Here is a 23,513-nt window from a genome sequence, read left to right on the forward strand (position 1 = left end):
TGTGCAAATTGTGTGCACAATTGTGCACGACGTTTAAATTAACGATGTTGACATAAAACATGTGAATGGAAAGCCAGATGTGTAAATGTGTGTGAACGAGTCACGTGCGTGAGTCAGACTTATTGTGTGACGTCAGTAAAGGAGAAGCCAAACATGAACAAAATGGTAGAACACATTACATCCACGCACATCAATAAATATACATATGCGTCTCATGAAATTATTAAGTTTTATACGTTACAAAAAAGTCAATTTGGGCCTATAACTAAACGTTAAAATCGTTCTACGGAATAACGCAAAATTCTATGACGTCATGATGTACTTTGCTGATTATTTTTCAGTTTACTCTTTTAGGTATTATAATATATATATATGTATATATATATATATATAGAACGTTTATATATATAAATAAAACGTTTCACTGACTTACCTTTCGTTGGAGAGGAAGTTTTTTAGTTTCCTTTCAAACTTTTACAGGAATTGCCAGTGAAGAAAGTCTTCTTAAAGGGAGCTTCCCAATTTTCGGAGCTGGCACAGCACCTTAAGACGGAGTCACTTGGTCACCAGTGGTAGTTAATAGCTACAGTCCACATCAAATACTTTTCCAGCCAGAACCAGAACTTGTCCTGCACTCATCCGTCACCATTTGGCGTGTAAATTTTGTCTCACAACGTGTAGCGTAAATTAGCCTGTCGGCTAACACACCGGCTGCGTCGAAGAAACGGGGTGCTCTCTTACGCCCCCTTCAGGATGGATGTCCTCGCGCTTGATCTCCCTAGGGCGCTTCTGTGACGTGAGCGAATAAATGGACAATGTTGACGGATGACTGTCAAAAGAGCGTCAGAGGTTTTAAATCTTTGTGTGAAGAATTGGACACACGATGGACGTTTAGATATGTGCAAATTGACAGACAGAGGTTATAGCTAAGAATGGACCGGCCGATGTTTGAATGTGTTTGTGAATGCGCAGGTGGAAGTTCACATCATTGGTTCATTTCCCGTTGGAAGGCGGTGACAAAAGAAAAAGCGTGCTTGTGGAAGTCTTTTAATGTGTGTAAATGAAGTTTACAGTCGAGTTGGATGTCAAAACACGGAATACAAAATACAAAGTGACATGCGTAGACCCATCATACAAGTGTAAAAAGAAGCACAGTCAATATTAAAACAATAACGTTAAGGACGCATGTTGCCGGGAGGCCAGTCTCCTCACATTTTTCATTTTGAAATTACACTTGCCATTGACCGCCTTCCTCTTTGAATTACAGGTGACATCAAGCGTCGACAGGCCACGGACGCTAACGTGCATGCTCGTGTCAAGTCGCGCGAGTAAATGGACGACGTGTATTTGGCATCCTTTTTATTTTCAGTCCTAAGAGGTTAAAATTTAACAAATTATCAAAAGACGTTAGAAAAGTCACGTGACCTCAAACTAAGCATACAAACAGTCAAACGCGCTCGCTAACATCATGACGCTAACAAGCACTTCAGCGTCCAGTCAATAAATACGGCAAAAGCTACTCTAGAAGATACAAAGGTCCCTTTAGCACGTGGGGGGCCAGGAAGGTTATGGGTCATCACAGCTCTAAAGACATCTACAAACTAGCGCTGCAGCTGCTACTACACACACGTACACGTGTACACATATGTGTCGTTAACACGCTAACTATTCTACACAATCAGGAGGCGGAGGATCCCGACAGATACGGCCATCGCCTGCTCGCACGTCGGCCAATCCAGTTTGTGTTCCACAACGATATCGTCCAACGTCCAATCGCAGAGGCTATAAGTGTTGGGGGCGAGGTGTATGCAAAGTCAAAGTCCCGCCCCCTCTAAGGCCATGCCCCTACTGCCTTGCCTTAGCTCCGCCCATATGTTACTTGAGTCTCGTAAAGTGGGTGTGTCCAGGAAGTGCAACGGCAGCGGTCCAGAGTATGTTAGTACGTGTTCAAGCATCCAATTTGTCTCTGGCACAGCCCCGCTAACGAGCTCTGTTCAAACGAAGGCGCCGCCCGGCATACCCCCAAAGTTGGGTGGAGGGCCGGCAGCCCTGCGGGTCGGCGCCATGGAGGTGCCAGCCCAGTGGACCTTCATGTGGTGCCGCAGGTTGGACTTGGAGGAGAAGCGTTTGTCGCACTGCGAGCATGTGAAAGGCTTTTCCTTGGTGTGCATGCGGCGGTGGCAGATGAGCTGGGTGGACACCCGAAAGGACTTGCCGCACTCAGGACACTGGTAGCGTTTGGGCTCGGTGTGGATGCGCCGGTGGTTCTTGAGGGACATCAGGTTGGGGAACTGCTTGTGGCATGAGTTGCAGAAGAAGCTTCCGGTCTTGTGGCTGTTCTTGTGGTTGACCAGCGAGCTGGCGTGGCGGTAGGAGCGGCCGCACTGCTCACACACGTGGGCTTTGACCACCGCCTGCCGTCCATGGGTCCGGGCCCCGCTGTCCGCGTCCTGCTCTTGCATCAAGGTCAGGTCCAGGCCCGAGCCCCAGCCTGGCCGGTGGCGGTGGGGCGGGGGCCGCTGGGGTGCCTGGCCGTGGCTGATCTCCATGTGCAGTCGGAAGCTGGCCTGTGTGGGGAAGGCGCGGCGGCACAAGGCGCAAGTCAGCTCACGCTGCTTCTGGTGAACTCGCCGGTGGTTGTAGAGCTGCGAGGCCACCCGGAAACTCTTGCCGCAGTCGTGGCAGCGGTGGCGCCGCATCTCTGAGTGGATGCGGCGGTGGTTCTTGAGGGCCAAGAGGTTGGAGTAGGTCTTGAGACACACGGCGCAGTGGTAGATGCCGAGCGTATGCGTGTTCTTGTGATTGAGGAGGGAGCTGGCGTGTCGGTAGGAGCGTCCACATTGGTCACACCTGCGCACAGACGCAACGTTAGACGTAAGCGCATATCACATCAAACCTGCGGTACTGCATTATGTTAGCGTTACAGGATATGATCTGCAATCCGGCTTAGCCAGCAAGAGCTCGTAGCGCCCGAAGCAGGGACCGGACAGGGTGGACTGGCTCAACGGCTCGGTCCACCTCGTCCGTCCCCGCCGCCACGCCCCCTTCCTAATCTTGTCTACAAGTGGGCCGGTCGCACACAAGGACACAGAACATCAGCAGCACAAAGACAAAGTGGATGCTAACTGAAAGCAAACGGGGGTGACTTAACTGGTCTCTCCACTAATTCAATTTGTCCAAACTTCAGAAAAATCCGAATTCCGGCACGCGAATGGTCCCAAGGAAGCCGGATTGGAGATCATATACCTGGAATAGACATGTGCAGAGCTAAATTCATCGTCACTATTTGTACAAGTTCCAAGAATGACAAACAAGTGGAGGACAACTCACGTGTAGCGACACTCGTCACCCTCCGCCGTGGCGCCGGCCGTCTTCCTCCTGACATCCATGCCTACCTGGTTATCGCCGCAGCGGTGTCGGGCCAGGCCAGACCTGCCCTGGAAACTCTTGCCGCAGGTGGGGCAGCCAAAAGGGGTGGCGCCCTCCTCGTGGACCTTCTGGTGGTTCCGCAAAAAGCGGGCCAGGCGGAAGGCCTTTCCACACGTGTGGCAGATGTGCTTCTTGCGTTGTGTGTGGATACGCATGTGGTTCCGCAGCGCCATGTAGTTGGTATAAGGCTTGTCGCAGAAGTTGCAGCGGAAGTCGCCCGTCTTGTGCGTGTGCTTGTGGTTGAGCAGCGAGCTGGCATGCTTGTAGGCGCAGTTGCACAAGTCACACGCGTAAGGCCTCTCGTCCGAGTCCAGGTCTACCGAGCTCCTCTCCATGCTGACGTTGGCCGAGCTGCCGGCCGACGACGAGGACGGCAGGTGCTGGGCGGGGCAGTCGTGCGCGGCGAGCTGCTCAGCCGACGAGAAGCCCTCGCAGCAACCGTCGCACTCGAAGTCCATCTGGGCGCCTGGACCCTGCGGGCCCTTGCACAGGCCGGCCGTGGTGTGCGTGGCCAGCTGCCTCTGGGTACGGAAACCCTTGCCGCATTCCTGGCAGTTGTGCTTCTTCTGAGCAAAGTGGAGGCGTAGGTGGTTCTTCATGGCTAACCTGTTGGGGTACGTGGAGTTGCACACGTTGCAGTGGTACTCGCCGATTTTGTGAAGGTTCTTGTGATTGGCCAAGCTGCCCGCGTGCCGGTACGTTTTGCCGCACTCCTCGCAGGTGAAAGGCCGCCGCCCGCTCTCAGCCGGGTCGAACTTCTGAGGCCTGGACGTTCCGGCCGACGAGTAGGGCTTTTTAAAACCCTGCTGAGCGTATTTGACACCCATAGCCGGGCCCTTTGACGACTCCCCTCGCATGCTCTGCATCTGAGACGGGCCAGGCTGCTGGTAGCGGGAGCCGTTGGGGCCGGTCCGGACCAATCCTTTGGCCCGGTGTTCCTCATGGAGGCGGAGGTGGTTAATCAGCTGTTTTTGGATTTTGAAGGCCTTTCCGCATTCTTCACACTTGTGCCTGTAGTTGAAAAGGACATGCATCAACTTTGTCCTCCTTTCACACGCATATCCTTTAATCACATTAAAAAAAAAGGAATTGTGTTGGCATTTTATCAATCAAAAGTACGAGTGGTATCGACAGCGTCAGTGAGACATTCTGATCTCAGTCCAACAGAAAGTGGTATCGAAAATACAGAATAAAGACCAAAGTTTTTCTTAAGATTTCTTTGATGAGCTGACACGTCCCTACAGAAACTTGAAATATAATAACATTTTATTTGCAGAACTAATGTCTACTATAAAATAATACAGACATGATTTGGCTTCAAAGCGTTCAATATAATTCAAAATGAAATTCAAGACCAACTTCAAAATGTTTCATTGTTTTCCAAAGTTGAGACGGTACATAAATAATCAAATCACCGTTTTCTCGTCTCCGCTATCATGACTGAGCGAAGTTCAGGATTTTTTTTTTTGAAGAATTTGAATCTGTTGAGAGGTTTGAGACTATTTAGTCACAAAATCTTACTTATGAGTTCATAATTCAGACTCTTGAAAGATTAATTTAAGACATATTTATGCTAACTTAGTCTTTGTTTTAAATTCTGAAATTCAGTGCCTTCTACGACTTTTGAAGGAGCCGCAAGAATCCTGTTGATAGTTGGACTGACCAACTAGTGAGCATCCACAATAGCAAGCGGTGCAAAGTAAAAGTGTCGCTGTACCTCTTGAGGTCAAAGTGAGTCCTCTGGTGGTTCTTGAGGGCCAGCAGGTTGTAGTAACGCTTCTGGCACACCAAGCAGCGGAACACACCCGTCTTGTGGGACTTTTTGTGGTTGAGGAGGGAGCACGGGTGTCTGTAGCCTCGGCCGCACTGGTCACATTTGTGAGGTTTGTCGCTTTGGTCCACCATTGCCCGCCGGCCATTCCCGGCGACGTCACGGCTTCCTCCCGCAACCCCGCCGCCCATGCCCTCGCCTCCGGACAGCCCTTTGGCTCCACTGAGGCCCTGCTTATTCAGCGAGTTGGCCCGATTCTTGCCGGGACACAGGTGGGTGATCAGGTGGTGACGGTCGGCGAAGAACATACCGCAGTCCACGCAAATGTGGCTGCGCCCGTCCATCTTGTCGCTGCCGTTGGCTGAAGCACCTACGATTCCCGGTTGTTGTCCGTCGGGTCTCTGGGGACCGTGGACTAGTTGGTGATTGAGAAGGTCTTGCTTTCTGGAGAAGCTTTGGCCACACGTGGAGCAGATCATCCTCCAGTCCTGCTCCAAGCTGGACGGTCCGGGACCAGAGGGATTATTGGCATGACTTCGCAGATGGCTGCGCAGGGCTCGGAGGCTGGCGTAATGGTTACCGCACACGGAGCATTGGTAGACCTCTCCGTCGTCGTCATCCTTGTCGGTGTTTCCCATTCGCTTGCCTCCGGTCTGGGAGTACTGTCGTTGACTGGTCCCTTCCTTCAGACTGCCAGAGGGCATGGAGCCGCTACTGGAGTTGTGGAAGTTCATGTTGCCAATAAAACCGTTGGACATGTTACTCTGCTGCTGTGGCGGAGGTTGCCCACGGCGAGGGCACATGTGCGACTTGATACCAGACACGTCGCCGTACATCTCACCGCAGTCGGCGCACACGTGGCGGTCGGCCTGGCGATGGGTGGAGCCTCCGTCGAAGCGGTCATGGAACTCGAGCGAGTCCAAACCGCTGTTGTGACTGCCGTCTTGCACAAAGTGGCCAGGGTCTGTGAGGTTTCCCGGCAGCGAGATGGGCGTGGTGGCGCCGCTGCTCTCCTGCACGTAACTCTGCTGAGAGTCCAACGTCAGCGGCTCTGGAGATAACCAGTCGCTGCCGTCACCCAGAGGCTGGTTGGAGGAGCGCCCCTTGTGGCTTCGCAGGTGGCTGTGCAGCGCCGCCAAGTGAGGGTACTGCTTACAACAGACGGTGCACTGATAGTGGCCCGTCTGATGACACCGCTTGTGATTGACCAGGCTGCCCGCATGTCGGTAGCTCTTGCCGCACTCGCCGCACTTGAAGCGACGTTCGCCATCATCCGGAGAACTGGCCTGGGCCACACGTCCTCCCGATGATGACACCGAACCCTGTGAACCGGAGCTTAACGTTTCTGAGTTGAGTATGGAGTTGTCCTGGCCGTGGGAGGCGGGGTGAGGGTCGTGGGTCAGGTAGTGTACTTTGAGGGTTTCCAGGTCAGGATGTCCCGCGCCACAGTATGCGCACGTGTATATGGGATTGTTGACAGGTGGGCCCATTATGGGGTCGTAGGGACCTCTTTTATCACCGGGCAACGGCGGAAGGGGTAGAGGGTCCCCAAGAGCTGGAGTGTATGCCGAAGATCGAACCGCACTCAGATTGTGAGGCATGATGCCAGGAAAACTCCGGGACAGTCCGAGGGACGGAGAGGTGGTGTTGTGTAGGAGGATGTGCTCCTGGAAGTCGGCCTTGTTGGGAAGCGCAATCTGGCACAGGTGGCAGAAGCAGGAGTTGGCGTTGTCACTCTGGGTGGCCTGAGAGCCGCCGCCCCCACCGCGATCAGACTGGGGGAGGCCGCCAGTACTACTGCTCACCATGGAAGCTGCCGGGCTCTTGAACTTGGAGTGAGTTCTTTCGTGGCTGTTGAGGGCGGCCAGGTTGGTAAATTGCTTGAAGCACACGGAGCACTTGAAGCTTCCTTGCTGGTGACACTTCTTGTGGTTTACCAAACTACCGTGGTGACGGTAGGTTCTGTCGCACTGGTCGCACTTGAACGGTCGGTCCCAGGCGTCGTCCGACTCGGGGGAACTTTTGGTGCTTTCGTGGCCCTGGAGGGCGCTGTTGTTCAAGTGAGGACGCCCGAAGCCGTCCGAGAGGTCTTGGCCGAGGGCGTAGTCCCTTTCGTGAGGACCCCCTTCCTCGGGCACCTCTTCACTTTCTTCTTCGGCGTGAGCGCTACTTGGGGACAAGGTGTGTATGCGAAGATGATTCTTGAGGGCAACCGCGTTGGGCAGGGTGCGGGTGCAGACGGGACACTGGAAGGAGCCCACTTCGTGAGACTTTTTATGGTTGGCCAAACTAGCTGCGTGCTTGTAAATTCGTCCACACTGTTCACACTCAAAACGTGCACTTTCTCCTTGCTGGTAATGCGCTTTCATATGTTCTAGAAGACTTGGAGTACTGGGGCAGACCATATCACATTCTTTACAGGGGAAACCCTTGGCACGACTCATATCATGCATTGCCATAGTACTCTGGCGCCAGTTTTCAGGTGGGAGTCGCCACGGTGCGACCGCCGGTGACCATTGGGACGGGTGGGTGGGGCCTTCGCTTTGTACAGACTTTGCTCATCAGATGAGTGTGCTGGCCATCTTCTGCCCAATGGCCAATCGGGCCATGCCCTGACAGGCGGCCTGTGAGGCGTTACTATGGAGACAAGAAGGGGGGGGGGGGGGGGGTCAGGTTATAATGTGCATCTCTTCCAACATGGGGAAATCACATTAAATATTCCGCTCGTATCGCTACATTCACATGTCTAAACAAGCTTAATTTTTAAAAACATGGACTCTTGATAAAGCTCCACCCTTAACAGTCCGGGAGAAATTACTCAAATTTATTTTCAATTGATTTTTTTGGGCCCCCGTGACTCCTTCCTGTACCAATGTAGTGTTTGTGTGATTATATTACAACATGGTAAGTAGTATTATTTAAAAAGCCCAGCGTGCCGTATAACGTTTTCGCTTTTCGAATTTAGAGCAGTGACGTTTTAATAACGTACACTCAAGCACAAGATGGTGTCATTTACACTGGGTGAGCTCTGTTGCTACGAACGTAGCATCTAAGTGCTTCATTCAAGGCATGACTTCCACACAATGCAACTGTTAAACTAAAGGAAATGTTTGGCGATTCTTGGTTTGAGTGATTACGCCTGGAGACTGGAGAGGGACGGAGGGATGACGTTGCAACGTTAATGCACGTAGACACAAGTGCAATTAATATTTGAAATATCAGGAGGAAACAAAAGCAAGCTTGACAAACTGATCTCACGTCACAGACGTGCCTCCCCTTGAAAACGGATGGCCGGTGCATCATAAAGCAGTGCAACTGATGTTGTACATAAAGCAAGACTGGGAAAGAATTCCACCAACAAAGCCTGAACAATTAGTGCCCTATGTAGCAAGTGGGGCATTTTTTAGCACCGTTAGAATGTGGACTGAGCAATGAGCACCCATTTTTTATGTGCCTTCATCCGCCATTGGTTTTGGTTCTGTTAAACAACTTTTTGTGGTCTTTTGATGATGTGTAGATTGGATGAGCATGCTTGAACATCCACATTGCAGTTGCAATGGCAGCATCTGATTTCTATCCACATATAAAAGGGAGGAAAATAAAAATCACAAAAGTACTGTTCTCACCGACATGGAAAAAAGATAAATGTTCCCTATGAGGAAAAATGAATAAAAATAAATTGACTTGCAGTGTGCAAATCGCCCTACTCCGTTTTATTTAACAAAATAGTAAGAAATGAGTGTGAGGATACCAAACACTGCCATAGATGGTGGTATTTTAACAACTTCACTAGCGTTACTATGGCAACATGTTAGCAAACACCACTTTCAAGAAATAAACTCGTTTATTTAACATGCACGTGTTGTTGTTTACGTGAAACGTTCCCAGACGCTTTCTTTGACTGACGTGCTGGCGCAATGAAGGGGATTGATGGAGACGGCGAGGAAGATCCGACCGCGGGGGGGGACCGCCTGACCTTGGCCCGACTCCAGCACACCTCTGTCGGACAAAGCCGAGCATCTTGCCCGCCGCACGGCTCTTCCTTTCGCGGCGCTTCATTCGCCGCCTCTCGCATCCATCATCGGCAAACGAGCCAGCAGACGGTTCGGTTCCGTTCACATGAGAATGAAAATGTTTTTTGTTTCCACCGGCGAGCCGCCGCCCCCCACACTGCAAAACACAACACATGCCACGCACGACCCAAAGCCACAACAGCCCACTGGCGACCGCTGCAGCGCCGAAGAACATGGTTGACTTTGACGAAAAAACGCCATTGTCCGCTTCAACCACAAACAGCCCCGATAACGTTAGCTCACCGGTTAGCACCTGGCTACTTAGCTGCGCTCGACAACAAGCAAGCACGCAAACACACGAGACAGAAAGCAAGACGCTCACTCTGCAAATGTACGCACAAGCAAGACGCGGGCTGTTATCCGGAATAGATGGATTGCGAGTGGGGCAGCCTCGACCCGCCGGGTGTTAGCTCATCCGCTAGCCGCCGAGCTAATCGAACTAGCCCTGCAGCTACACAAAGATGTCGAGTCGACCCTCCGCGCGCGGCCCCCATCGAGTAGGGGGAAAGCTGTTTTCCCAGCCTCAAACTTACCCCTCCGCCGGCCTCCGCGTCCCGCTAAGCGAAGCGAGCTGCGTCGGCTTATAGATGTAAAGGCGAAACGTAGCGCCGTCAGGGACGAACCATATTTGTTTGGTTTGGCATCTGTCGCTTTGCTTTTTCCACGCTCGACTTTTGCCTCTTGGCTGTCCGCCGCCGCCGCCGCTACGACGGCTCCGACGACGACGAGGACGACGACGACGACACACTTCCTGCCGCGCACCGCGTCATCATGCGCGCGGCAAGACGGCAACGACGAGATGGAAAAGACGACAAAGCACGCCACTTGGTCGTTTGCTGACTACAGGCGTTTTCATTTTCATTTTCTACATCACTCGGAGAGGCCGAGACGAGCCGATCGCAACCGAGCCGGGCCGAGCGGGAAAAAGAGCAGCGCCATGTTGGCTTCGTGACCCGAGAGAATCTCTTTTGTTTTTGTCCTCATTTAAGACTTTGGGTGTGTGTTACTTTCATTATTGTGTTGCTGTGATTAAAAATTAAAGTCAATATCCTCCTTCAACACCACGCACTCATTAACGCACTGCCTGCCATCACGACAAAACAACGAGCACGTCGCGAAGGCGCGACTCTGACTACATGTCCCATAATGCAAGGCGCGGTGATGTCATATTAGTGCGCTTCCGAACTCTGCAGTGAATCAAGACGCGCCGCCCTAGCCTGCAACACAACAATGGGTCCCGTCGAGGTAAACTTCACTATTTCCGAGAATATGGACAAACATTTTGTTTTGTGCTCAAATGTCGAATAGTTGTCCATTCGATTCACTCATGTATCTATAAATATATATTTGGATCAGGGTGAATGTAGGATGAAAAGTTCAGGGATGCTGCGCTCCAACCAAGGCAATATAGAACACCTCTATACTTTTTTTTTTAATAAAATGTTAACGCAATCTTGTTTATCTTAGAATAACAACAGTTTTTGGTAAAGTCTGCGACTAAACAACAATATCTGCTGAGGGTGATTTAAATTGAATTCTTTTTGATACTGCAACGTCTCTGCATGCACACTGAACAAGATGTATTTTTCCTGGAAAATTATTCTTTAGTCTTATACGAGCGCTGGTCACATCTCACTGGCTGCAATTTATTTCTATATTCGCACGGAAGTTAATTTCCTATTTTAAGCATCCTATTTTTCCAAAATAGAGTTTTATGGCTTTAACAATTCTCAGAAAAACTACCATGATTTACGGCCAGACTTACATATTGTGTTGGAACACACAACATGGAGTGTTCATGATCTCATGATGTGGCGTACAAGACTGCTTGACATGTTAATGAACATGTGACGTGCCCACAGCTGCTGCACATGTCAGTGTTCTCTCAAAGTTTTTCGCCATGTGGACGCTTCCTGGCGGCGGGAAACAACTACGGGGAGATCGCCATCTTCAGGTGAGCGGTGCGATGATGATGATGAGGAGGAGGAGAAGGAGGATGCTTAGGAAGAAGGTTGTTCTGTCAGTTTGTGCGCAGCTCTGAGCCCTGATGCTTCGGAGGCGGGTCGGAAGCCCGTGCTAACGTTTCCAGGTGAACAATGTTGACTCCGCTTTGTTTGAAGCAAATGTCTGCAATCCGACTGTCTGCCTGCTCTGCGTCTCAGCTCACGATGGTCCGGTGTTCTGTCTGGAGTCATTTGGAGGCAATCTGCTGAGCGCCGGGGACGGGTCGGTCAGCGCCTGGAATTGGGCCGAGCTCATTAAGAAGGTAGCGAGAATGGTTGTCAGAATCGTCGCAGCGTGTGACTCATTGCTGCGCTTTCTTGTGTTTGCCTTTCAGAATGTCAAAGCCGTGTGGACAAGGAGACCGGAATACAAGTCAGTGTCGGGTCCCGACTCGGCCCCGCTCACCTCTCCGCCAATGTCGTCCTTCCGACGGGTCATGTGACATGCTTTCTCTCTGTCCTTGTTCAGAGCCAGCATGGAAATCCCTGAGATCAACGCCATGGTCGTCAACTCCCGAGTGAGTACGGAAAAGCTGTTTTAGCACATATCCTCCATATTTTCTTGAATTTGCTGTCGGTGTTTTAGGTATTGTATAGGTGCGCAAAATAAAACTGTGTGTGGGGTTTGTATTGGTGTCAGGACAACAGCGTTGTGTTTGGCGGCGGTGACAACAACGTTCACGTCCTGGACCTGGAGCACGGCGTCTTCAAGGTGGTCCAGAGCAATCGCGCCAACATCAGTATTCGGATCTCAATGTTGACGTTTGTCCATCTCTGCCCTTAGTCGGTCTTCCGGGGACACTCGGACTACGTCCACTGTTTGAGTGTGAGGGAGCGCGAGGGTGAGGTTCTGTCGGGCAGCGAGGACGGCGCTGTCAGAATGTGGGGTGAGGCCCAAAGGACATTTTAGACGCAGAGGGCTTCTTGGGAAGCGTATACCACGTTGCTGCATTTTCCATGTTACAAAAATTTGAACTCCAGAATTTAACATTGCTTGTTTTGAGAATTCCAGAAATATCCACTTTTCCCAGAATTTCAAAATTACCAAGTTCCTCAAATTGCCATGTTTTCCCCCCACAATTCAGTGTCCCTGCCAGAATTCCATGTTTATAATTGTCAAATTGTGATTGTCTCATCTTGTTGTTTGCAGACAGCAGGACGTCGCAGTGCGTTCACTGCGTGGAGGTGCACAAGTACCAAGTAAGATGGCAACATCACGTGACCGCGGCTAGCTGTTAGCGTGCCTTTTTTTAATTTATTTTTTTTAAAGCGCCTCATCTTTCCTTGTTTGTCAGAAATGTGCCCGTCCTCAGTTTGGCAAGTGGATCAGCTGTTTGACCACCGACTCGGATTGGATGGTAAGATGTCAAAATTGACAGTCCAGTGAACCGCTCTGCTTTTGCTTGCTGAATTGAAGGACCCGAAGCCAATTGTGACATTGTGCCACTCAAAATCATTTAGAAGGCGCACGAACCTGGAGAGTCTGATTGTGTTTGTGATTGTGGTGTCGGTTGCAGCTGTGCGGCGGCGGTCCGTCCCTTTCCCTGTGGCACCTTCGCTCCTTGACGCCGACGTCCGTCTTCGCTTTGAGCGGCTGCCAGAGACGAGCCAGCTTCTACCAAGACATGGTGAGCAAAATCTTTTGCTTATCCTGCGCTGCGCCGCCTTCAACACGCATTACCGTGCCGTCTCGATGCAGATTCTGGCGGTGGGCCAAGGTCCCACCGTGTCCCACTGCCTGCTGGGGGGGCAGGTCAAGGCCCAGATCCCGTGCACGCCCAACAACGTCAACAGCCTGGAGCTCAACACCAACAGCGCCGAACACCAGGTACGCGCTGTCTTCTGCGGTTTCGTGTCGCATCCGAGTTGCCACGGATACGATTGAACACTTGGCCTTGTTTAGTTTTTATTAGAGAAGAGCAGTTTAGTAATGTAGCGAGTAAATTTGATAGAAAAGGAATTCCTTGATTTTGTTTTGTCAATTGTGGCAGTCAAACTTATCACTTTTTAAAGTGATAACTTACCATGTGAAAAGATTAAATTTGTCACGTTAGATTGTGAAATTGTTCAGTCATGTTTTGCGTGAGACATGTTGTTCGTTTCAGGTGTTGACGGTGGCAGGAAGCAGCCAGTTGGTGGATGTGTTCACCAACGTGTCCTACAGAGCCTTCTCACTATGCTTTTGATACACACAGCAACTTTTTTTTTTTTTTTATGGTGGGAATAAAATGTCATGTGTGGTCTTTGGACAAGTGTTTTATTGATGTATTAAAAAAAAAAAAGCTCATTTGAGCTGTTGTTGTGGTTGTGAGGTCACGCGGCGGATAAACATGCCTGGCGAACGCTCTGTGCCCACGTATGCAGAACCTCCGTCAGCGAGTGCTTGTCTGGAAGCTGCAGCAGCTTAGATGCCAGAGTTCTATGCACCGCCTGCAGAAAGTGGTTGGCGCCTGCGCACACAAGTCGGCACACGGCCGCATATTTCTACAGTGGACCTAAATAAGTTCATGCCATAAACATCTTCAAGCCTCTTTCGGGAATAACTGTTCACCATTTACCAGAGGGGGGGGGGGGCATTTTAGTCAAGTTTGCCGGTTTGTCATCGGCAGAGTTTTGCTCACCGTACTGGTCGGCGTGGTCGGCCCAGTAGGGACTCTGCTCTGGATAGTCTGCGGGAACGCTGAGCTGCAGCGGAGGAACACTCGGAAGGTTTTTGTCCTCTGTGGAAAATGGGGCGTCAGCGGTGAGCGGTGGTCAACCAACAATGTGTTGTCTTAGTGGCTCACCTAGCTTGCACAGCAGGTGCACGGCGCCGTTGTTGCTGCAGTGGGCCGGGTCCAGGTGCACCAGGAATTTAACGTCCAGCCGGGCCACCTCCCCCTGCAGGATGTTGGGGACCGTCTGGCGCTCGTCTTCGTCCTGCTTCCTCTTCCGCGACGGAACTGACGGCCCGCTGAGGGAGATGCCAAAAAAGTTCCCCGTGGGGTTTCAAACATACGGCGTGTTTTCCAATCCAGCTCGTGGGGAGTGTAAAATTTATGACCACACACAAGAAAACGAACCAAACCGATGAGGAAATTTATATCCGTTTAAAACGATTTTTAGATTTCATTTGTATATTTTTATTCTTTTCATAGCTCTGTAGCATTTTCGGTTTATGCCAAAGTGCCAAATCCAACATTTTTGGGATCAATCCTTTTGAGAGGCGTGTCGCGCGATGTGCGTGACTTACGTGATAGGCGGGCCGTGAATGGCGGCCATGGCGGGGGCGAAGGTGCGGTGTAGCGAGTGATTGAAGACGGGAGAGCGAAGGTTGGCCATGACGGCGTCAAGTAGCGGCTGGCACAAATACGGCTGCTTGGGTGGCAGTGGTGGCGGGGGCGTCGGCTGACCAAAAGTGAACGCACGTAAATACAAGGCAACGATATTGGGTGTTGATGATGTAATAGGGGGGCGTGTCTTACCACAGCCATGTCGTTCTTCAGCTTCTCCAACGCGATCTCACACTTCTGCAGCGTCTTCAGAGGACACCTGAAGGCCAAGAAATTTAAAAGGATTGTCGCAGTGATAACTTTAACTAACTGTCACCCTGATGACGCGCACTCCCAAAGCTGTCATCACGATGAGGTGTCAACAAGGTAACGTCACCTTGCTGACTGTTTGCTACAGAAACGTGAACTTGCAGGCAGTTGCCATGGTGACACTGACTAGCAGTTCACATGGTAGTGTAACCTTGGCAAAGTAGGAGGATGTTAGCATAGTAACATGGCCTAGTTGACTGTTACCATGGTGACATAGACAAAGTGTTCAATTGCCCAGTCTTAGTGTGCTGCGAGGTTCACCTGGTGTTGGGGTCCGTGAGGATGTTGAGGAGACTCTTCATCTTGCTGAGGTCTTTCTTTCGTTCTGAGGACGACGAAAACAAGTCAACGCTCACTCGCAGGAGGGGCGATTCCATTTGAGAGACACCGCACACACCAACCCCCCGGCCCACCTTCGTTCTTGTCAATCTTGTTGATCATGCGGCGTAGAGGCTCGATGTATTTGGAAAGCTGTTTGAGTTTTTCCATGTACTGCTGGTCCTCCTGGGACGCCGCCCCTGCCGGACTCATAACAGAGTTTGGGTTTCCTGTTGGGAAGACATGCTCAGATGATGGTCAAGCATCGTGCGCTTGTGTGTGTGTGTGTGTGTGTGTGTGTGTGTGTGTGTGTGTGTGTGTGTGCGCACCAGGAGTGCTAAGCGGGCCGGGTGAGGGGACCCCATAGTTCTGGGGTGTCCTGGCAGTAGACGGACTGTGTGAGGGCTGAGGGGACGGGCTGGGCTGGAACCCCCCCGGAGACGGCGTGGGACCCGAGCTGCGGACAGGAAGTGACCAAGGATGAGGCCGCCGATTGGGAGGCAGGACGTCAAGGACGGATGCTTATACCTGGCCGAGTTGGGCTGCGATGTGGGAGGCTGAGGAGAGGGCTGAGGCGGCGGAGGCATGGATTGGGGCGTCTGGACCTGCACGGGCGAGGGCGACGACATCATCGTATGCTGCTGCACCTGCCAGGACAAACCGACCGGATTACTGACAGACTCTGAAAGGTCGCACTTTCGAGGTCATACCTGCTGCGTCACGTTGGCAGCGTTGGGGGGCGGGATGGCCGGGGCCAGCGGGGGCCGGGGTAGCCTGGCCGGGATCTGCATGTTGGGACGTACCAGCTGGATGGAACAGGACGCGTGTTTGACGGCAGCGATTCATTATCTGATTCCCACTTGAAAGCTGTGCCTCACCTGTCCTGACGCGGCCGCCATCTGCGCCTGAACAGCCGCCGCCTGCTGCTGCTGCTGCTGCTGCAACGCTGCACGGGCCTGCACACACATAATCAAGTAGGCACGGTGATGGCGTTCTAGGGATGGATTAAGTGTTTGGGGATACGTTGTGCTGCTGTGGCATGGGGGGAGGGGCATAGTTGGCGGGCGATGCTTGGGACACAGTTTTGGGGATGGGCCTTTGAAGTAGGAAAAGATCTCAATTCTTTGATGAAATGGCGCTTGGGGTTGCGGTGTAATGATGATTTAGGGTCTCAGTTATATAGCTTGGGAGAGGACAGTCGACTTGGTGACTGTGTAAGGATTGGAGGCAGTGTCTTGGGACACAAAGTGATGATGGTGTTTGGGTCGGGATTTGTGGGAACACCAAGCAGGGTCAGTGTTTGGAGAGACACGGCATGGCGATGAAGCTCGCAGAGGAGGCTGGGGGATGAGGCGCATTCTGACCTGGAGGGCCTGTTGCATCTTGAGCTGGTGCTGCTGCTGACTCAATGAGTTAATGGGGACGTGCTGGGCGGGAGCCATCTGTCCGGCCAGAGACTGCGGCACCATGGCAGCCTGCTGCTGCTGCTGCAGGAGTGGTTGCATAGAACCCGGCTGCGCCTGCTGCTGGACCATGTGTTGAATCGACTGCGCCTGCGCGTGCTGCTGCTGCTGCAGCTGTAACTGCACCATCTGCTGCTGCTGCTGCATCCTGGACTGATGCATCTGCGCACACAAGAAGTGGCGGCGGCTGAAAGGTGGCAAGGTTCAGGTACCTGGGTGCGTTTGCAGTTTTACCTGGTTCTGCTGCTGCTGGTTTTGCTGCTGTTGGTTCTGGTGCATCTGCTGCTGGGCTCTCATCTGCTGCTGAACTTGGAACTGCTGCTGCTGTTGCTGCTGCTGTTGGAACTGCTGGAATTGCAAATTCTGCTGCTGCTGCTGTTGCATGGCCAACTGGGCCGGACCCCCCACTGAGGACCAGGAACAGAAGTAAGGGAGAGAGAGAGAACATGAGAATACAATGTTGTCAAGGGCACGGAAAACGGACTTACAGGGTTGCGGGTTTCCAGACACCCCCGGCATGGCGTGCTGGCCTATCTGCATGGGCGCCATGGCCACCAGGCCCCCGACGGGAGCACCGGCGGGGCGGGGCCCCATGCCGATGACGCCCGGGCCCCCACCGACACCTGTTAGGTTAGTCAGGGCATTGATGGGATCTATTGGAGACAACACACGGCGCGTTACATGTGCCGCCCACGTGCACTAGCACGCGCGCACATGCACTCACCCGGGCCTCCGAGGGTCTTCTTGTCTGACATAGAGGGTAGAAAAAAAAAATAAATAAGGAGTCAAAGAGCGATGTGATGGGACGTGACGAGGAAGCGAATGAACGAACGGTCACTCACGGATGTCGCGGTAATGGATGATGAGCCTGGCCACCAGGGACAGATACTCCTCCTACAGACACAACTTTGTCACTTTTAAAAGAAAAAAACTCAAAACCGATTGTCAATTTTCCCAACAACACCTCCAACAAAACCAGTGAGTATTTTTATTGTCATTAATAACATGCGTATTTTAGGGGGAGGGTCCATTTCAGATATTCCAATGTGGGCTTAACTTACTCTGGACTTAGCTTTAATGTAAACTTGGTTCTCCATCTCCGTGCTGGACTTGTTGTGCTCGCTTCGAGCCTTCCTCTTGGCCTCCTCGCTGCAAAGTGCAAACACAAAGTGGTGACCTTTAATTCACAACATCTTGGGTTGCACACAATCATGTTCTGCTTACACATTACATGACCTGATGTCAACGTGCATTGGAATGAACAAATAAATTTGTTCATGGGAATGAAGCAGGATTTTGCCATATTGAAATTGGTTCTTTGGTGGGGTATTGAAATCGAATTAAGTAAGACGTTTGGCCAAAAATTAGACTCAAGTAAAAGTAACATTACCTGACAGTAATAATATTCAAGTAAAATGAAGAAGTTGTCCTCCAAAAAATTGACTAAAAGGAAATCCATCAATTTACTGAACTGATGAATGTTTATTCAGTGAAAAAAACTACTCAAGTACAGACCTACCAGTAAGTAACTTGATTGTATATTTGGAATAGACCATGAACGATAAATAAACAAATCCATAAAAGGAAAATGTCTAATTCAAATATTGAAATATTATCACGGTTAGGGCAAATTGAAGCACAATAAATGCTCTGAAATAAAAAGGCTTTGGGCACATAAAGCCGGTCCGTTTGTTTGAGCTGAGTTAAACTAAGCTAAGCGAAAGTAAAATGCAGCAAGAGAGATAGCGATCAAATCTCACATTTGAGCGACGACTTTCTGCCTGAACTGAGGACTTCTCCAATCGCTGTCGGGTCCCGGAACCTCCATGGCGACGGCGCACGGGGACCACAAGTTAATAGTACACGTTTGAAAATAACAGAAAAAAGACCCGCAGCGTTATGCTGCGCTGCTTCCCTTCTGTTGTTCTTCTATTGCGCGTCACACTGTGATGCGCACGCGAGCGCCACCTGCCGGAAGGCAAGCATTGCGCGCCCGTTCAGCATTTTGATTTGATTTACAATTACGTGTGCGACCTTCTTGCGTTGAGTGAGCTGTTGTCGGCGTGCTCAACTACGTTGTTCCGTTAGTAAAGTAATCTAAATGTGAATGACCATAACCTAAATAAATAATATTAATACCAAGTTCAAATACACAACCAAGTGACTCCAATGTAGATTGGCTCCAGAGTTCAAAGTGCGTGTTTGTTTTCCTTCCAGTCTGCAAATATAAATTACACATCGTATCTTCTCGTCTTCATACGCACAGATTTTTGCTTGTGCTGTTGCGCAATGGATTTCGTAATTGTGTGTGCGCACGTTTGTGAATGGGGAGTGGGACCCAAACCCGCAAACCTCTTGACACTGTACCGCAATGGAAGTCAAGTCAGTGATGCGCCACAATTTTATTGAGAACACACACACACGTGCCACGTCACATCACGTCAGCCGCAGGCCGGCACGTTGACACAAGGCTGAACCTCCTGTGTGCCGCCCTCTGGTGGCGCAACCCCGCAGTCCAACACTGGCGTCCCAAGGAAGATGGCGGGCTGGTTCAGACGACCGATGGTGGGGCTGACGCACAAACACACAAATTCACAAACATGAACACAAGCCAACAAACACATATCAAATGACTTGCGTTTGCCGATCATTGTTATTTGTGCTGATGGTTGGAGGTCATGTGACCACACGGACGAGCTTACTAGGACATCTTAAAATAACCTGTTCTGCCAGTGGCCCATGGACTTAAATATGATGGACTAAAAATGGCTCATATTTGTTGCACCAATAATTCGGGGAGATGCGCTACATGCACATTTCATCAGTAAGAATGCCAGTTCTCTTATAAGGTTATGAGATTTATCAGCATCATGTTTTCAGAACCCTCAACAATGAAATGTAAGCAAAGTCCACCAGGAAAAAAATGCTGCCAAATGGAGAAATCAATGTAGTCAAGTAAGTCGGCCGAAGTGAGTGGCAACGCAAGATGGCCGCCAGTAGCTTCACTTCTTGCTACAGCGAGTAGGCGTCATCAGACGTCCAGGTTATTTGAAGACGTTTGCCGTTCTTACCGATAGTCACTGTAGTCCGGCGAACATTTCCTCGTTCGGATGCGCCGAGACTTTTCTCCACACGGCGGCTTACACAGAGACCACGGCTCCCAGCCCTCCCAGTTGCCTCTGACTGTCACGTGCACACACACACACACACACACAGTTACACCACAGATGCGCACAAGCAGCTGAGCTACGGTGAGCTATTTTCCATGCAGCGTGCGTGCCCACCATAGCAGCCGTTGACGTCATAGCATACTCTGTACTGGCTGAGGCTGAGGTCGTCCCCTCCGCAGATAGTGCCGTTGTGCTCCTGATACAAACATTGGCGCTCACGACTTTGACTTCCGCCAATCGGCTTGCAGCGGATGACGCGATTCCGTAAGGGATATTTGCAACTTTGCCACGCCGACCACTCGGACCACACACCGTCCACTGTGGAACACGGGCACACTTTTTTCATTTTGAGACACGGTGGTGCCTTGCAATAAACATGCTTTGACAGATGCGAGCAGACTTGTGAGCGAAACGCCATTGACATGCTAATGGTTAGCATGGAGAGTTTTAGTGGCAACGGTATCTCAAGGCACTGATGCTCAGTGAAGACGTGAATAGCCGACAAGGACACACCCGGACAGTGGACTTCGGTATTGCAAAGACGAGTCCGCTGGTGGTCGCCGGCGCACGGCCGGCCAGTGAGTTTGGGGGCGGGGGTGTCGCAGCTCCTGCGCGACACCTCTAGTCCGACGCCGCAGGTGACGGAACAAGCCGAGAAGGCCGACCAGGATCCCCAAGCGCCATCCACTGCCGACAAAAAGGACAGACATCAAGCTCGTGCATGCGGTGCGGGGCGGGTCAGCGAGGGCTCACACCTGCGCAATGCGGAAGATGGACGCAGGGCTCCACGGAGCTGCTGTCGCCATGGCAACCCTTGCCTACAACAGTAACCAAAGATGCCGTCACGAGGGCGGAGTCACGTTTGCAAGTTTTACTTGATTAATTTTTTTCTTCATCGAGCAAAGTTGTCAGAGTCAATTTTGCAAAACACATGAATATATTAAGAGTAATATTCAGCATCTCATTCATGACATATTTTATGCATAAGTTGTTTTTTATTTTGGTCCAGGTACCAAATGTACAAAATGCAAAGCGAGCCACTGATGTGTGTATGCGTGAGGGTGTGTGTGTGTGTGTGTGTGTGTGTGTGTTTGGCAGCTGTTGCCATGGACTCGTTCACCTGCGGGGAAGAGCGACGGCTTGGGACTAGAGCAGGAGCGCTGACGAGTCCTGATGGGAGGTCCGCCTTCCAGGATGCAGGAAGACGAACACTCGCCCCAGTTGGACCAATCGGACCACGACCCATCAACTGTCAATCACACTCACGTCAGTGTGTGTGTGCGTGTGTATGCATACGTCCGTGCATGACTGTGCATACCGGCGCAGATGATATCACACAAGGAGGCGCGTGCGTTTGGTCCCACGCAGCGGCGTCCGCCATATTTGGGCGCGGGCTGATCACACTGCCTGATGGCGATCTGAAGCCCCTCCCCACACTGGGCAGAGCAAGGTCCTGGTGGTGACCACTCCCCCCAGTTGCCATCCACTAAGGAGAGGTTTAACAGAAAGTGGGGAGCTTAGCTCCGACTTCAAAACTTGGCCGCCGTGCGTGGAAAAAGTGCTGCTGACCTACCGGGACATTTTGGGATGTCAATGCAGGTTTGAAGCTGGACGTCATCTCCTTGGCAACCGTCGCCAGGTGGCGCCGTGTCAGCAGAGGGAGCGGGGGCGGAACAGGAGCGACGGCGCTGTTTGGATGGCAAGGCCGTGTCGTCGCGCACGCACGAGGACGAGCACGACGACCACGCAGACCATGACGACCAGCCGCCGTGCACTTCACACGCACACGCATGGGCACAACATATGCAGGCTTCATTTCCAATGTCATCAGGATAATGTGGCAGTAGAAGAGAACTACAGAGAGCGCAACCCTCCAGAAGATATTTAATTTAAAAAAATATATATGTATAATAAATGCGAATCCAAGACCTATAAGAGTAAAAAAAATAATTCTAAAAAAAAAAAAAAAAATGATGACAATGGCAAAGATGCGTCGCACACACCTGGACACTTGGCGGGGGCATCGCACGACATCTCGATCCCGGTGGCACCTGCGCAGGCCATGACGCATTCGGGAGGGGCGGAGCAAAGCCGCTCCCGCTTTCTGACTCCGCCTCCTCCGCACGTCACAGAACACGGAGACCACGGCAGCCACGAATGCCACACTTCTAAAACACAAAATTCCATCTTGTGAAGTCACACAATGAGCTGCTGTATTTTTGCAACAAGCAAGGACAAATTCATCATGACAGTGGCGGGACTTGACCAACACAGCCAGCTTCCAATAACTGCCATAAATGAGCGGGCGCACACTACTTGGTGTTGCTGTTAACTCATTTACTACCAGCCGAGTTAAAAAAAAAAAAAAAAAAAGGGGATCTTTGACGTCTTTAGCCGTCAATGGGATTAAACGAGTTAAGCGTCTCAAAGTGTTGTAAAAAGTATCAATACTTTGCAAAGGAGTTCCTTTCCTCATCTGCAGCGTTTGATGATGCAATCAATGTTTTGTATCCTATTCTATATTTATGCTCATGCAAGTGTGCGTGCGTGCCTGCATACCACCGCAGCATGTTCCGTTGCAGGGTTGGGTCTGCAGCACCTTCTTGTTCTTGCACACTGATTGGTCAACGCCGAAGCACATCCGGCTCCTCTGAGTCATACCTGCCCCACAGAGGGTGCTACACGGTGACCATGGCGACCAGCTGGACCATGCTGGAGGACTGACACACACACGCAAGAACAAGCTGTTTTACGACATCACTTTGTGTGTGTGTGTGTGTGTGTACTGACCCACAGGACTGACAGACTCCATCTTGTGTGAGGAAACCATAGTGAGGGTTGAGACAGCAGTCGTCTTCATCTATGTTGCCCAGCTCTTCGTCACAGATGCCCGATGACCGCTCAAAGCGTGCAAAACACTTCACATCCTCTGCACACGCACACACAAATATATTTACATCCAACACACACACGCGTTTACTCACTCAACACACTCGCACACTCCAAACACACAAGCACGAGTTGGCGTGACTGTGTGCATTAATTCCAGGATTTCAACACACGTTTAAGTCAGAAACTTTGCTTAGTAAAAAAAAAATAAAGGAAAAGTTGAAAACCAGTTTGTTTATTTGGACTTTGGTCTGAATGCCAAATTCCAAATTTGTGACCCAACGGATACGCTGTGTTTTGACGGCCAAGACGTCACAACCTGTCAAGCATACATCGCAATATTTCTCTTTGGCAATCCCGCTCACTTGAACGTTTACATTGCACAAAACTTGAAACATGTGGCAATCACAAATTTACCTATTCCGGGAAATACCTCCTCCCTTTATTTACATTATTTTTTACCTGATCTGCCGTTTGTCAATTTATTTCCTTTACCTGATTCCTGACATGTCCAGTGTTTTTCTAGGAAGCATCATTGAAGTCATTTTTAAGGAAAGGACTCAGAGAGCTGAACCCCTGTGCATGTGTGTGTGTGTGTGTGTGTGTGCGCCCGAGACTCACCTGCACGCTCCACATAGATGAGGCTGACGAAGATAATGAGCAGCTTGTTGACGTTTTTCATATTGTCTCTAAAATGAACATGAAAAAAATGTGCCGCTTCCTGCGTCAGAGCGCGTTTAGCTCCGCCTCCCTTCGCTGTTTGCACCCCGTTACACATTAATCTGACCTTTGACCTTTTGATTGACGCAGTGTTTC

At 50.9% G+C, this 23,513-nt stretch overlaps 4 protein-coding genes across 10 annotated transcripts; 1 reads left to right on the forward strand and 3 right to left on the reverse strand.

Moving 5' to 3' along the window:
* Positions 1 to 1,031: 1,031 nt before the first annotated feature.
* LOC148322271 (zinc finger protein 646) lies at positions 1,032 to 10,391 on the reverse strand. 6 transcript variants are annotated; one of them, XM_088316434.1, is made up of 5 exons: positions 9,807 to 10,391; positions 5,147 to 7,837; positions 3,331 to 4,440; positions 3,152 to 3,246; positions 2,701 to 2,850 (listed from the first exon to the last, which is right to left on the reverse strand). In XM_088316434.1, the coding sequence occupies exons 2-4, from the start codon at positions 7,657 to 7,659 to the stop codon at positions 3,168 to 3,170; spliced, it is 3,702 nt and encodes a 1,233-aa protein (XP_088172560.1). In that variant the 5' UTR covers positions 7,660 to 7,837; positions 9,807 to 10,391; the 3' UTR covers positions 2,701 to 2,850; positions 3,152 to 3,167. The 6 variants fall into 6 exon arrangements, with proteins under 6 accessions (XP_088172555.1, XP_088172554.1, XP_088172557.1 ...); XM_088316429.1 differs by lacking the exon at positions 3,152 to 3,246 and having other exon boundaries at positions 1,032 to 2,850; positions 9,897 to 10,391; XM_088316428.1 differs by lacking the exon at positions 3,152 to 3,246 and having other exon boundaries at positions 1,032 to 2,850.
* thoc6 (THO complex 6) lies at positions 9,627 to 13,528 on the forward strand. The gene is made up of 13 exons (XM_088316437.1): positions 9,627 to 10,518; positions 11,136 to 11,227; positions 11,298 to 11,362; positions 11,436 to 11,539; positions 11,612 to 11,649; positions 11,746 to 11,794; positions 11,917 to 11,988; positions 12,061 to 12,163; positions 12,427 to 12,476; positions 12,572 to 12,634; positions 12,794 to 12,904; positions 12,976 to 13,104; positions 13,382 to 13,528. Exons 1-13 carry the CDS (start codon positions 10,504 to 10,506, stop codon positions 13,460 to 13,462), a joined length of 972 nt encoding a protein of 323 aa, XP_088172563.1. The 5' UTR covers positions 9,627 to 10,503; the 3' UTR covers positions 13,463 to 13,528.
* Positions 13,170 to 18,620, reverse strand: med15 (mediator complex subunit 15). Of its 2 annotated transcripts, none has more exons than XM_088316436.1 (18): positions 18,399 to 18,620; positions 17,700 to 17,787; positions 17,481 to 17,532; positions 17,363 to 17,386; positions 17,127 to 17,261; positions 16,873 to 17,045; positions 16,540 to 16,800; positions 16,054 to 16,131; positions 15,886 to 15,981; positions 15,704 to 15,822; positions 15,505 to 15,632; positions 15,271 to 15,405; positions 15,119 to 15,182; positions 14,741 to 14,807; positions 14,509 to 14,663; positions 14,063 to 14,229; positions 13,898 to 13,996; positions 13,170 to 13,726 (listed from the first exon to the last, which is right to left on the reverse strand). In XM_088316436.1, the coding sequence occupies exons 1-18, from the start codon at positions 18,464 to 18,466 to the stop codon at positions 13,590 to 13,592; spliced, it is 2,046 nt and encodes a 681-aa protein (XP_088172562.1). In that variant the 5' UTR covers positions 18,467 to 18,620; the 3' UTR covers positions 13,170 to 13,589. The 2 variants fall into 2 exon arrangements, with proteins under 2 accessions (XP_088172562.1, XP_088172561.1); XM_088316435.1 differs by having other exon boundaries at positions 17,127 to 17,291.
* Positions 18,621 to 19,025: 405 nt separating this feature from the next.
* On the reverse strand, positions 19,026 to 23,475 carry LOC148322274 (properdin-like). The gene is made up of 12 exons (XM_088316427.1): positions 23,319 to 23,475; positions 22,599 to 22,737; positions 22,368 to 22,528; positions 21,812 to 21,976; positions 21,382 to 21,582; positions 21,127 to 21,294; positions 20,929 to 21,057; positions 20,564 to 20,626; positions 20,322 to 20,495; positions 19,923 to 20,126; positions 19,710 to 19,821; positions 19,026 to 19,209 (listed from the first exon to the last, which is right to left on the reverse strand). Exons 1-12 carry the CDS (start codon positions 23,473 to 23,475, stop codon positions 19,080 to 19,082), a joined length of 1,803 nt encoding a protein of 600 aa, XP_088172553.1. The 3' UTR covers positions 19,026 to 19,079.
* Between the last annotated feature and the right edge of the window lie 38 nt (positions 23,476 to 23,513).

This window comes from Idiotropiscis lumnitzeri, chromosome 15 (assembly GCF_059441095.1).
Source record: "Idiotropiscis lumnitzeri isolate Australia: NSW breed Sydney's pygmy pipehorse chromosome 15, RoL_Ilum_1.0, whole genome shotgun sequence".
In the NCBI taxonomy this organism is placed as follows: Eukaryota; Metazoa; Chordata; class Actinopteri; order Syngnathiformes; family Syngnathidae; genus Idiotropiscis; species Idiotropiscis lumnitzeri.

What these genes read in the sequence shown, in the direction of transcription:
- LOC148322271 (XM_088316429.1), bottom strand. Translation starts at nt 7,659, where the DNA reads ATGGCAATGCATGATATGAGTCGTGCCAAGGGTTTCCCCTGTAAAGAA. An exon ending in ACTCACTTTGACCTCAAGAG is followed by an intron (nt 4,441 to 5,146) that starts GTACAGCGACAC and finishes TTTCAACTACAG; the next exon opens with GCACAAGTGTGAAGAATGCG. An exon ending in GGTGACGAGTGTCGCTACAC is followed by an intron (nt 2,851 to 3,330) that starts GTGAGTTGTCCT and finishes GTCTGTGCGCAG; the next exon opens with GTGTGACCAATGTGGACGCT.
- thoc6 (XM_088316437.1), top strand. An exon ending in CCACCGACTCGGATTGGATG is followed by an intron (nt 12,635 to 12,793) that starts GTAAGATGTCAA and finishes TGTCGGTTGCAG; the next exon opens with CTGTGCGGCGGCGGTCCGTC. An exon ending in CCAGCTTCTACCAAGACATG is followed by an intron (nt 12,905 to 12,975) that starts GTGAGCAAAATC and finishes GTCTCGATGCAG; the next exon opens with ATTCTGGCGGTGGGCCAAGG.
- med15 (XM_088316435.1), bottom strand. Translation starts at nt 18,466, where the DNA reads ATGGAGGTTCCGGGACCCGACAGCGATTGGAGAAGTCCTCAGTTCAGG. An exon ending in CATCCATTACCGCGACATCC is followed by an intron (nt 17,387 to 17,480) that starts GTGAGTGACCGT and finishes CCTCTATGTCAG; the next exon opens with ACAAGAAGACCCTCGGAGGC. An exon ending in GCACCTGCTGTGCAAGCTAG is followed by an intron (nt 13,997 to 14,062) that starts GTGAGCCACTAA and finishes CATTTTCCACAG; the next exon opens with AGGACAAAAACCTTCCGAGT.
- LOC148322274 (XM_088316427.1), bottom strand. Translation starts at nt 23,475, where the DNA reads ATGTGTAACGGGGTGCAAACAGCGAAGGGAGGCGGAGCTAAACGCGCT. An exon ending in GTGTGATATCATCTGCGCCG is followed by an intron (nt 21,058 to 21,126) that starts GTATGCACAGTC and finishes TGTGATTGACAG; the next exon opens with TTGATGGGTCGTGGTCCGAT. An exon ending in GCCGTCGCTCTTCCCCGCAG is followed by an intron (nt 20,627 to 20,928) that starts GTGAACGAGTCC and finishes TTACTGTTGTAG; the next exon opens with GCAAGGGTTGCCATGGCGAC.